Here is a 13,207-nt window from a genome sequence, read left to right on the forward strand (position 1 = left end):
CTCCGGCCTGCGGCGACGTCCTCACTATGGATTGCGGTTATCGAAAGATTTTTGTGAGGGTTCTCTTTCCAGATTTGTTTAGTCGCTTACTATTAGGACAATAAGGACGGTTGGATTAACGCGAACGGATGGTCGAGATCTATTGGATCTGCCTCTTTGGGTCTTTTTATATTGATGATATAGATATAGATAGATATAGATACCCTTAAAAAAAGATAGATATAGATACAATTCACTCTTTATTGAAAATTCAGTGCGTTTTTTTAACCTACACTGCAAATTTAAAGGTTTGATCATTTTTACGAGATGCTCTGACGTGTGTGTTCGCACCTTGGCTCGGCAGCCTCCATATCCGACGGCCTACGGGACTTGTGTGTTGAAAAGAAGTTTCGAAGAAACCATTATACGAATCTCAAAGCAGCTCACCGTCCGGAGCCCAGACGTCGAGGCGAGGCGGACGACCCTGGGGCAGGCGAAATATTTCTAGTCGTCCCCTTCCCTCAGCCTCAAGCAGATCTGGCCACTCCCATCCGCCCAGTCTCCTAAACCCCTCTCCTCCCCCCCCTCCCCTCTCCGGCCGGCGCCGCCCGCCACCGCAGCCATGGCCTGGAGGCTGCCGCCCCTGGCCGTCCTCCTACTCCTCGTCGCCGCGGCCGTCGCCCCTCTCTCCTCCGCCGTCCGCCCGGTCTCCGACGCGCACAGATCCGTCGCCGCCGAGCTCTTCGCCGCCTCCCCCGACGAGTAAGTTCCCTGGCCGCCCGCCAGCGTCACCGTCTCCCCTGATCTCCAGCTTTCGCCCCTCGCGGGCGCAATTAAGGACCAGTCCGGCTCAGATCGATCCGTCACGGGGCTGCCCCCTTGAAATCTCGGGTCATGGCCGCGTTCTAAGTGCTGGCTTTGTCTGTTGCGCGCTGTGCAGCTTGGAGACGACGTACGAGGCGGTCAGGACGTTCAAGATGCTCGGGGTGCAGAGGGATAAGGGCCTTGATGGCAAGGCCTGCAAGCTCGCCGCCCATACGCTGTCCTCGTCCTCGTCGCCCGCCAAGGATCTGTTCCAGGCGGTCCAGATCGCCGGCGTCCTCGGATGCAGCGTCGATGCCGGCGTTTACGATGTGGGTTTTAGCTCTGGAGATCTTGCTGCTTCTGCTGGTATTCGCTTACTTGATGGTGTTCTGAGATTCGTTCTTCGTGGCAGGACGTCGCGTCGAGGCTTAAGGCTGTGATCAAGGACACCGATTCGCTGCTGGAGTTCTACTATTCTGTCGGAGGCCTGCTCAGCCTGAAGGTCACTCCTTCTAATGCACTTTCTGCTCCATGTTTATATATTTTTATTTTTTTCAGCACTGCTGTTGGTTGATTGTCTGAGTTTTATCTGGTAGCTGATAAAGTTGTGTTGATTTTTTTTGCAGGAACAAGGCCACAGTGTTGTTTTATCTGACGCGGATAGCACATTTCACGCAATAAAGGTTAGAGCAGTGCAATATGCTATGCACTTTTTCCTTGTGTAGTTCTTGCAATCACAATTTTGCTCTGCTGTTTAAACTAGAGTTGTCTGATACATATCTTTGTTTCTATAGGCACTTAGCCAAAGTGATGGAAGATGGCGCTATGACACCAACAGTGCTGAATCCAGTACATTTGCTGCTGGTAATATTTTTTTGTCTTGCGACCTTTTCTGCTTTTCGCTGCAAATCAAATGTATCAGGCACTGATGTTTAGAAACACTGTTCTGCAACAGGTATAGCACTAGAAGCATTGGCAGGAGTTGTTTCACTGTCTGATGCGGAGGTTGATCCGTCTATGGTGTGTATATGCTCTCTGCTTGTACTCGAATTACTTCATTAACTTGTTGTACATTTATATGTGATTATCTTCCTTGAATGTAAGAGATGAAGAAGTCGGATAACTATATGGTACATGTTGTGTCACAAAGCCTTTTAACGGGGAGAGGGTTGAACTGAATGCCAGTGAAAACCTTGTACACTAGCAATGCTTGTTACGTTGTTATCTTCCTATACATAAGTAATAAAGACATATGGGTGAATATACACTTAAATACTAGTATATGTTATGAAGTACTGGAAACAGGAAGAGCTTGATTTCAATACAAAAGAGAGTGGTATGTAACAAGTTGTTTATCCCTCAGCTTATATCATTCTAATTACATCTCGCAACCTCCATTCATCTGAATTACAAATGCACATGACATGATCTATCATCTTAAAAGAGTTGCAGCCATGTCTCTGTATGTGCCATGCCCTTTGGTTATAACAATCTCAAATCAACTAGGTGTTACCATATCATTCTCGTGTATGTGTACGATGTTCTGCTTTCTTTCTTGGCTCATACAATTTGTTGCCGAATGCTTCTTCCAAGTTTCAGTCAATTGTGTTTGTTCTGAATTTGTTATGTGCGCCATTTTTTATTAGTATATCATTTGAAGTTTGTCACTATTGGCGGTCCTGATTTTTAATATTGTGCCATCAGATAGGAGTCGTTAAAAATGACATCGTGAAGCTATTTGGCACAATCAAGAGCTATGGTATGTTCTCTAACCGTCTTCTTTGTGCTCACTGGAGATGAACATTTGATTAAATTGCTTTAAGACAAGGTGCTGGTAGACCAGGCATTTTTTCTATTTTATATCAACTTAAACTTGGCCAGAGTTCTCCAGGAGTCAAGGTGCCTGGTTAACACCTCGTAGGAACTTAGTTACCAAATTGCTAAACCTATGGCATACTGAGTCGCATGTTTGGATAGTTAGCAGTACTATTTAGTTGGTGTTCTTTGAAACTTCTCCATTATGATACGAAGAAACCACTTGCAAGTGAAAATGTTCCTTTTACTGTTGATAGCTTCTTATGATATGCGTTTTCTCAGATGATGGAACCTTCTATTTTGATGAGAAGTATGTTGATGGTTCTGAATACAAGGGCCCTATAACAACTTCTGCTTCAGTAGTACGCGGTGTCACCTCCTTCGCTAATGTTGTTTCTGGGAAATTGAACGTAAGTTATTTCATTTCATTTTGGTGTTTTTTCATTAAATTTATGTTAAGCACCTCCCATAACCAACAAAACTCAACCCACAGATCCCTGGTGAGAAAATACTGGGCTTGGCAAAGTTCTTTCTTGGTATTGGGCTCCCAGGTAGTGCAAAGGATTGCTTTAATCAGATTGAGTCCTTGTCGCTCCTGGAAAACAATAGGTAAGTTTTCCTCTCTTTTTCAGTATTCTCGATAAACTTGCGCCCCACCTTATTATTAGTCTCTGTTGCCCTGTGATGCTTATTTCGTTTCTACAATATGCAGGATCTTTGTTCCTTTGATCCTTTCACTTCCTTCCAAAGTACTGTCACTGACCTCCAAAGACCAGCTTAAGGTAATTATCACATTCTATTCTCTTTGATTTTGTCTGAAATATAATGATGGTATTCTTTGTTTGTCCATTATATTATTCTGCATTGTAGTATAAAATAGTATTAGGCATATCGATATTGCACTAATGATTGTTACTGTGAGGAATTCTATCGCTTGCAAGCACTTTTTGTATTCATTAAATGTTGTATACTTGAATTTATCTTGTTTCGATACAAGCATGCTATAATTTCTAACCTTTATGCATCCTATGTGGTACTTTTGTAGTTGCAATTCAATAACAATAGTGTCTGCTAAAAATATGTATATGGTGTGTGTGAAAATTGCACCACATTTAGCTGCAATCTTGCACTTTATTGCTTTTGACGCATGTTGTGTTTAGTTCAGTGTAATTAACTCCAACTCGTGTTCCCTTGATATATATTATTTTCAGGTTGAAGTAACTACAGTGTTTGGTTCTGCGGCACCTCCCCTCAGAGTGAATCTTGTCCAAGTCTTGGGCTCTGATTCTAAGATCATCACCACTGACAGCAAGGTACAGAGTTAGATTGGTGTTTACCTCTTGGAACTTATTTTCTCATTATAATAGTTCACCATTGTTTTGTCTGTGTTTTAGCTGCCATTCCCTAACATCCATTTCCTTCTGGTATCAGGAACTTCAGTTTGACCTCGACAACAATGTTCATTACTTGGACATTACTCCATTGAAAATAGATGTCGGGAAGTACTCGCTAGTTTTTGAGGTACCTGTAAACTTTATTAATTTGCTATATATATGTGTCTATACACATAATGTAATAGACTAATATTACTTTACATTACTGATGTTTTTGCCCTTCGATCTTCCAGATTACTCTTCAGGATTCAGAACATGAAACCGTTTACACTACTGGAGGGAGAAACACTGAGTCTGTCGTCGTTACAGGACTGATCAAAGTTGACAAGGCAGAAATTGGAATTTCTGAGAATGATGCTGGGAGTGCGGAGTCTGTCGAAAAGTAAACTCTTCGAACCACTTGATTCCATGCCATTAGAAAAACATGTTTTACAGATAAACTAACTCTGACACCTACACCCAAGTAATTGCAACTTCTATATCCTTGATCACTTTAAATTAGTTCATTCTCATCTGGAATAACACTTCCTAACCTGTTAGTATGTGGTTCTTCTCTTTACATCTGACATTTGTTTGAGAACATATCCTGCATTGTTTCAGTCATGGAACTGGGTGTTGAACAATATATTAGTTGAGTTATTATGTGAAAATTGGAATGGAAGTTTAGGTTCTAATTTCATAGCAAAACAGCTTATTTTGCATGTCTCATTTCAAATCCGATTCATTACAGGTTAGATCTGCTGAAAGATACAAAAGTTTCTCTCTCTGCAAACCATCTGCAGAAGTTACGTCTATCTTTTCAACTATCTACACCACTTGGACGCACATTTAAACCTCACCAGGTCACAATAACACTCCATTTTCTTTCTCAAATGGCACAGTACTAGTTCTTTTCCTGACTTGATTTAGCGAATTTGTTGCCAGGTTTTCTTGAAGTTAAAGCATGAAAGCAAGGTTGAACACTTATTTGTGGTGCCAGGTTCTGCGAGGCAATTCAAAATTGTTCTAGTTGAGTATACCTACTCCAGAATTTGTTTTGCTCTCGTCATTCTCTCGGCAAATGTTTCCATTAAGTTTTAGGTTGTACATTATATTATCCAGAAAACACACACACCGACGGAGGCTTTTGACATAGAAGGTACTAGCTAGGTTATGTATCTTGTTTTCAGGAGCTCTTTGATTCACATGATTCTTAAAAACGCAGGATTCTAGTGGCAGCCCCCTAGAATATCCTTCAATGTTGGAAACCGTATGAATTGACACCAAAGTGTGTTTGACTACATTATAGGGAAAGCATAAGAACTCATGGACCATAGACATTTTTTCAAGAGGTTACGCGTGATAGAAAATTTCATTTGAAATTGAGTACAAAGTGACCTTTCTATTCCTACAAATCAAACAACCTTTTGTAGGAAGCTTTAAGAAACTCTAGGAAGGAAATTTGTTGGTATTTTTTGGCCAAGTGAGGTTGAAACTAGATTATCCAGGTGCCAAAACATTTCAAATGAACCTATTAAATATTGTCCAACAAGTATGATGGGGATGGTGGACGCATCTTCCTGTTGTGCTTGAATTTTATGATGTCACTGGTCAGATGTGGAGATTAAGTACCAGAAGATCACTTGGGACATATCTTAATTTGCATGTTTTTGCTGCCTTCAGCTCTTGAGGGTTCCAGAAGAATCATAACATGATTTCTTATATGCTTGTGCAATATATTGTAGGATTTTCTTGGATTGGTAGAGAAATTTTACTACCTTTCTGGAACATATGACCTTGAGCTTTCTGTTGGTGATGCTTCAATGGTATGTCGCCACATTCATAACTCTACAGTTCTGTTTGGTTTAGCCTTGCTGATTATTCTTTGTCTGCTTCAGGAAAATTCGTTCCTACGTGCCCTTGGCCAACTGGAGTTGGACTTGCCGGAGGCCCCTGAAAAGGCCCCACGTCCTCCGGCACAAGCTGTTGACCCGTTAGCAAAGTTTAGGCCACAAAAGGAGATAGAGCACATATTCCGTGTGCCAGAGAAGAGGCCACTGCAGGAAGTATCGCTTGCATTTACTGGCCTCACACTCCTGCCTTTCATTGGGTTCTTGATTGGGGTGAGTCAACAATTCCTACTCTTGCTTTATTTCCTCAATTGCTATCACACTTCTGTACTGCTTTCTCTAAATCAAAAAAGTTGCTGAGAGTATGCTACTCGAAATCAAAAAAGTTGTTGAGAATATGCTTATTCAACATATGGATGCTGATAATGTGCTTCTGGCATTTACCTGTAGCTTATGCGTCTGGGAGTCAACTTGAAGAACTTCCCTTCCCTGCCAGGACCAGCTGCATTCGCATCACTCTTCCATGCTGGAATCGCAGCAGTACTGTTGCTCTATGTTCTCTTCTGGGTTAAGGTTAGCATCTTCCTTGTGGTGAAACAGAATTGCACCAATAAAGGTTTACTCACTATCATTCTTCTGTTGGAACAGCTGGATCTTTTCACAACTCTGAAGTACCTCAGCTTCCTCGGCGTGTTCCTTGTGTTCGTTGGCCATAGGACCCTATCTCATCTTTCCAACACGACGGCAAAACAGAAGACTGCTTGATGGGAAGATGCGAAGAATGTGTGATCATCAATTTTCGGGCGGTCGCAGTTGCTTGGGTTCTGCAAATGCTTTTGCTTGAGATCCTGACCGAGTTCTTCTTGCGCAACTTGAGTTTTGAGGGACAACTGGGTGTCATTTTGTAGTGGGTGCCGAGAATCCTGGTACTAGAGAAGTGGTAGGACCTCACCTTCATGTTTTATGCACCGATGTTTACTGAAGTGGTAGGACCTCACCTTCCATGTATGACGCACTGATGTTTACTAAATAGGCTGGAATTTTTTAAACATAGGATTAATAAGATCATATTCTTACTCGAAAGGTTAACGTGTTATGCCTTCTGATTTACAAACTCACAAAACCAAATTCATTCAATTTGAACTCCCCAACGAATTGTAACAATTACATTCCATCTAATTAACCCAAGCAAACATGGGAGCAGAACCAATCCTAGCATTTCATTCTACTTCGTTCACAAACCAAACACACCCAAAGATAATTAAAGTGCATTGGCTGCGTTTTAGTACAAACCTAAGGGTGGTTTAAATGTATTTTCAGGACAAACGTGGCCGACATATACATGTGAGCTAACAATTATATCATCAATTTTCGGGCGGTCACAGTTGCTAGGGTTTTGCAAATGCTTTTTTGCTTGAGACCCTAACCGAGTTTTTCTTGCGCAACTTGAGTTTTGAGGGACATAAGGGTATCATTTTGTAATGAGTGCCAAGAATCCTGGTACTAGACAAGTGGACGGACCTCTCCTTCATGTATGATGCATTGCTGTTTACTAAATAGGCTGGATTTTTTAAACATAGAATGGAATTAGTAAGATCAGATTCTTGCTGGAAAGGTTAACTTGTGTTATGCCTTTTGACTTACAAACTCACGAAACCAAATTCATTCCATTTCAACTCCCCAAACCAAACACTGAATTGCAACCATTACATCCCAAACAAACGTAGGAACAAAACCAATCGTAACATTTCATTCCACTTCGTTCCCAAACCAAACACACCCTAAGATAGTTGAAGTGCATTGGCTGCATTTTAGCACAAACCTAAGAGCGCTTTTAATGCATTTTCTGGCACAAACCTAACAACACTTTAAATGTATTTTCAGGACCAACACAGCCGCCCTACACATATGAGCTAACAACTGTAACAAAGCAAATAAATCCTATCTTTAATATCACATAGATCTTAGTACTTTGAATATACAAGTTTCTATCAAAATTCAAGTAAATGTTCACAACAGTTAATTACAAGATTCCAATGGTCTGAGGTCCAGAATGCCTATATATATTTATATATAGTTACAAGTTGCATCTTACATTGTGTAACTAAATGAATCATGTATGAACTACTCAATTTCCTTAAACCACCATATACATCCGCCCGGATACTGTCTATCTTCTTATCCTTTTTGCGGCAGAAACCGTTTTAACTTAGCTTGGTTAGTTGGCATCTGTGGATCATTTGCACCCGGTACTTTGAGGAAACCTCAATTATTTGACCAACCAGGCCGTGGTCACTCGTAAAGAATACACCGATGACAGACGCCTCCCTCACCTGCTGCTCCACTTGGAAAAAATACGGCGTGGACTAAACCACCTTCTGTGATTTCAGGCTACGGGAGAGCATCATTTTGTCGCTGCGCTAATCTTGAATACAATCCATTCTGTTTGACAAGGTCGCTGTGCTTTCCGTCCTGCAAAACCATACAAAACAACTTAGACCATGTTTGTACACAACACTGCAAGTCTTGAAAGAAGTGTTCTCATGCTAATTTTAGTGTAGACTTCATGTTAATACTTTGCAACAGCAGTTGAGAACATACCTCCACAATACTGCCATTTTCCATCACAATGATTCTGTCAGCCGCTTGAATCGTAGACAACCTAGAACAAATAATGTTGTTAGCTCGACTCTTCGTGTTCAAAATAAACAGGCACCAGAGTAAGCATACACTACCTGTGAGCTATGATAATCACGGTTCTTCGAGCCTTAGGATCAGTGCTAACTTCTGTGATGACACTCTGTAACACGGCAGAGAGAAAAATTAACAATCTACTCATAAGTAGTACTGCATTTTAATTGCGCTGAATTTGTTTATGAAGAGTTTACCTTCACATAATGTTCACTCTCAGCATCAAGTGCACTAGTAGCTTCGTCGAGTACTAAGATGGCCGGGTCCCTCAGAAGGGCCCTTGCAATAGCGACGCGTTGCTTTTGGCCTCCACTAAGAAGAGCATCGTCGACAATGGTGTTATAACCATCAGGAAGAGCCATTAAGAAATCGTGGGCATAAGCCTGTTTTGCAGCCCACTCAACTTCTTCCTGGCTAACTTCCCTTGGGCAGCCATACTTAATATTAGAAGTAACATCCATCCGGAATAGCTTAGGCTCCTGCATATAACAAGTATATATGCTGTTAAATACAACAAAGATTCATCTGGCACGATGACTTCGCTGGGTTTATTGGATCCGAACCTGTCCCACAAAACCAATTCTTTCCCTGAACCATCTGGTGTCAAGTTCGCTGAGTGGGACACCATCTATTAATATCTGCATCAGTCACAAATATAACTTTAGAGTTCAGACCAATAACTAGTCTGTTTCAAGTTCAACGTGTCATAGCAGCAATACTGGCTCCTGGAAGGGACAGAAACAATAGCAGGGTCGAAATAGCTTACTTGCCCATTTGTAGGTTCATATAGCTGAAGTAGTAGGTTAACTATAGTACTCTTGCCACTTCCACTAAGACCAACCTTTAAATTAGAAACCATATATGAACATTCAGATACAGATCAATACTTGCAAAAATTCAGATATATAGAAAGCATCAGCCTGTATATCTTACAATTGCAACTACTTCATTTGGATTGAGTGTTAGATTCAGTCTTCTCAAAATAGGTGCCTGCGCATTAAGGGCCACATTAGAACCCAAAACCCGTACTTAGTTCATAATAATCACAAAGCACTCAAGCTTTAGGATGAACCCTACTACGTGTGTGCTCAGAAATCATAACAGAAAAGCATCTACAAGGAAGGCGTTAACATACTGAAGGTCTTGAAGGATATGAAAATTCTACATCTGCATATTGAATTCGTCCTTCCAGCTTCTGTAACCTGAGGCCTGCAAGAATGAAATGCTTTAGACTACCGAACAGTTGCACATCCTCCCAATTAAAACATCCAAGCACAGAGACTCGAAACTAAGGTGTCAAGTTAAAAACAGTCTTGCCTTTAGAGGTAAGCTGCCTGCTAGGCAAGAGATCCATCAACCGGAAGACTTTTTCACTTGCTCCGACAGACTGCATCAGGGAGGACCAATTGTCTCCAATCCACCAGGTAGACAAAATCAGCCATTCGGCATACAGTGTGAATTTTGTCAGTTGCTCAGCAGTGAACTTCCCATTCATGATTGCTATTCCTCCAATCAAAACAGCAACAACCTACACAAAGCTTATTTGGAAGAATACTTCATCAGTAGCGCAATGAGAAGCATACACAAAAGCCTTATATTTTTAATACAGATATTAGCAAAACTGAACAGCAACATCAAATACCTGAGTAGAATGGTACAGATAATTCAAGCTCAAGCTCCAGCCTCCATAAGCCATCGTCTGTCGAAAGCTCACATCATACAGCTTATCCAGCCACTTTGCATACCTATGAAAGTACAACACAGGCTTTATGACGTGCATAGTATTATCTTTATGCTATATAAGAGAGACAAATGGGTAGAGTGATTGCCTTTTGAACTCTTGCTTTTCCGTCCCATACACTCGCACTGTTCTAACCAAACTTATCGCTTCTTGAGCAACCTTATTTATAACATAAACATTAGGTGAATCACTGAAATATTTGAGCAACCTTCTCAAATAGACTTCAATTAAAGGACATAAACTTACATTATTGGCACTTGCAGTAAACTCTTGTGCAAATTTAGAGGCCTTTTTCTGATACCTATAAAACAAAGGTGTCATGATGATTTCTTTCACATGGCCAAAGATGCAAAGCAACAAAATGAGGAAACATGGGAGAGGTATTTTGTCGCATTTACTCAAGATTGCTGCACACTAGCAACATAATAGGGAAAGGAGCAAGTAGAGAAAAGGGAGAAATAAACTACACAAGATGTGAAAACAAGTTGTTACCGTCCATGAACTAGCATAATTGTTGACAATGTCCCACAAGTAAGCATAGTGCACAGTCCAAGAGGCCATGATAAGATTAGAAGATAAATCAGTGCTCCTATACCCTGAGACAAAGTAACAACATGAAAAATGAGCTTTACAAGCTACTGGTGAGTATTGTATGCTCAGATACTAAACAACCTTTTCACCTGAAGCAAATTGCGTGAAATCAAATTAAGGTCATTGCCAATAACTCTAGACACTTGCTGGCAGTCAGAACCAAGCCTACTTGTCAAATCTCCGACAGTTTCTTCATCGAAAAAAGCAATATCCTGGCACAATATACAATGCAGTTAAGAAAATTTGTAGCAATTCCGACCAAAAGTATTATGTGCACTAGTTCTTCAGGCAGCAATATTTTCCCCTGTCTGTTTTTACCTGAGAAAGGATGGAATCAAACAGCATTTCTCTCATTCGTTTTACCTAAGAAAAATAGTTGACATAATGATATAAGAGCCTGATCAAACCAAAGGGCAACCTGGAAGGAATAGACTTGTTAAATTACATAAAATCTGACATGGTTTTACCAATATCATGTTGGCAATACCAAAACAGCAGCTTCGCACACCACTGCAAAAGGGGGACACGAGCTAAATAAGCAACCCAAATATATAAGGCAAACAATTTTAGTTCTGTGCAGATTGTCTCACAAAAGTCCTTGTTTTGATGTTTGCAAACTTGTTTGTGCACGTGCAATTGTCCATAATGTACATTGCAGAAATTAAGTGTCTGTTTCACAGCGATGGTACTTATTCTATCACAGCATTCATGATGTACAATGTTGAAATTTAAGTTTGCGTTTCACAGTGATCCTACTAATATTACCCTTCATCCAACTGGAAACATCTCAGCTTTCAAGCTCATCACAGTTCAAAACATTTCCCCAATGCTAGATTGTTCATTACCAGCACATTTCAAGTTTTTTAAAATTTTCATGTAATGTGAAGTGCCGGTAAACGCCTAAGTGGTCTATTTCACTCCAATATGCGATCAACACAGATAGTAGCATAGCTTAGTCTTGTGACCCTGTGCAGTGTGCACGACACGAGCACCGCTTGAAGGAAGAAATAGCTCACCTGAACACTCCGGAAATCATACACAGAACAACCAGGAGCTTGGCGTTCCGGTAGAAGACGGCGCCTCCATTCTGCGCGGAGAAGATGGAGGCCGCGAGCAGATGGGGGATAGCGATCTCCGCGAGCTGCAACCACGACCACAACCACACAGCAGTCAGAGCCACACCAACCAACGAAAGCTTATCCGGACCACGCGGCCGAGACAATCCGCATTACCGCAGCACAGATGAGCGACGCGAAGCCGGCGAAGATGACCCATCGGTCGTTGGCGACGAGGGCCCACATGCGGCTGAGCGCGGAGGCGGCCGTGGCCCCGCTGGCGTCGGCGCGGCCGGCCCCGCCCGCGTCCTCGTCCTCCAGGCGCCACCAGCTGCCGCCCGGGAGCACGTTCCGCAGGCGGCCGATGAACTCGCCGGCGTCGAGGCGGCGCCTGCCGAGCCCGCCGAACTCGCCGTTGACGGTCGCCGCCGCGCGGATCCTCGCGGCACGCAGCCGGGGCCTGGGCGGCGTCCGCCGCGAGGCCCGCAGGCACGGCCGCCAGGGCGACAGCCCCGCGGGCGCCGCGAGGAGCAGCGCGGCCGGGGCCGGCGGCATTTCTCCCTCCTCCTCCTCCTCCTCCCCCCTCGCGCGCGCGCACGCGATCCGATTCGGAGCGCGATTCAGGCGGGGCGGGGGACGACGGGCGAGCGAGGGAGCGTGCGGGGCGCGGCGCGGCGGCCTCGCCGGGGCTGGTGAATGGGGTTGGGCTTCCGTGCGGTGCGCGGCGCAGCGTGTACCACCGCGGCGCCTCCCTCTCTGCTTCCCTCCGCCGGCTATTCTGCGTTTCCTCCTTGCTTTGTCGCGTCCCTTGGTAAAACCATCTTTTCTTTCCCGACTCTTTTTAAACCTTTTTCTTTTTTCTCGCCTCGTGTGCGTTCGCGGCGAAATGATCCATGCGTGGGCCGCCGGTGGTGTGGCCGTGGAATTTCCGACCCGTTTCCAAATCCTCTGGATCGGAATTTTCTGGTCGAGAATAATCGAGTTTGGATTGGGCTCTCGTCACGCGGCCGTGCGAACGGGAGAGAGCGGCAAGGCAGAGCAGCTGTTGACTTGTTTCTTTCCGGCTGCTGGTGCGGCGGCCGTGAACCACGTGGAGTGTTGGCTGCTCTCTCCCGCCCCGTTTGGCTCGGCCCGCACAGGTTCTGAGAAGCTCGTGCGCTTTTGCAGAATCGCCTGTACCTGCACAATACTGTAGAATAGAACGATTGGAGGGGGGATTGAAGCAACCGGAATTGGAACCATCCCACACTGTGCGAAACGTATGGGCCTCTTTTCATTTCTTGGGTGGATGAGCGCAGTGAGGCGCGA

General features: G+C 43.4%; 2 protein-coding genes across 3 annotated transcripts; one reads left to right on the plus strand and one right to left on the minus strand.

Annotated features, from left to right (window-relative positions):
• The first annotated feature begins 439 nt into the window (after positions 1 to 439).
• Positions 440 to 6,904, plus strand: LOC109740775 (dolichyl-diphosphooligosaccharide--protein glycosyltransferase subunit 2). Of its 2 annotated transcripts, XM_020299824.3 has the most exons (19): positions 440 to 741; positions 920 to 1,112; positions 1,196 to 1,285; positions 1,410 to 1,466; positions 1,578 to 1,647; positions 1,739 to 1,803; positions 2,488 to 2,542; positions 2,881 to 3,008; positions 3,092 to 3,207; positions 3,311 to 3,380; positions 3,810 to 3,911; positions 4,030 to 4,119; positions 4,226 to 4,374; positions 4,723 to 4,834; positions 4,917 to 5,000; positions 5,717 to 5,797; positions 5,870 to 6,094; positions 6,272 to 6,394; positions 6,470 to 6,904. In XM_020299824.3, the coding sequence occupies exons 1-19, from the start codon at positions 602 to 604 to the stop codon at positions 6,584 to 6,586; spliced, it is 2,067 nt and encodes a 688-aa protein (XP_020155413.1). In that variant the 5' UTR covers positions 440 to 601; the 3' UTR covers positions 6,587 to 6,904. The 2 variants fall into 2 exon arrangements, with proteins under 2 accessions (XP_020155413.1, XP_073367104.1); XM_073511003.1 differs by having other exon boundaries at positions 6,272 to 6,904.
• An 881-nt stretch (positions 6,905 to 7,785) lies between these two features.
• On the minus strand, positions 7,786 to 12,910 carry LOC109740781 (ABC transporter B family member 26, chloroplastic). Its single transcript, XM_020299828.4, has 18 exons — positions 12,077 to 12,910; positions 11,861 to 11,985; positions 11,312 to 11,354; positions 11,163 to 11,207; positions 10,934 to 11,056; positions 10,746 to 10,849; positions 10,500 to 10,554; positions 10,342 to 10,412; positions 10,155 to 10,257; positions 9,830 to 10,040; positions 9,648 to 9,721; positions 9,446 to 9,502; positions 9,279 to 9,353; positions 9,076 to 9,150; positions 8,710 to 8,991; positions 8,557 to 8,621; positions 8,423 to 8,483; positions 7,786 to 8,293 (listed from the first exon to the last, which is right to left on the minus strand). The coding sequence occupies exons 1-18, from the start codon at positions 12,452 to 12,454 to the stop codon at positions 8,213 to 8,215; spliced, it is 2,028 nt and encodes a 675-aa protein (XP_020155417.1). The 5' UTR covers positions 12,455 to 12,910; the 3' UTR covers positions 7,786 to 8,212.
• Between the last annotated feature and the right edge of the window lie 297 nt (positions 12,911 to 13,207).

The sequence above is a fragment of the Aegilops tauschii genome, chromosome 3, assembly GCF_002575655.3.
Source record: "Aegilops tauschii subsp. strangulata cultivar AL8/78 chromosome 3, Aet v6.0, whole genome shotgun sequence".
NCBI lineage: Eukaryota > Viridiplantae > Streptophyta > Magnoliopsida > Poales > Poaceae > Aegilops > Aegilops tauschii.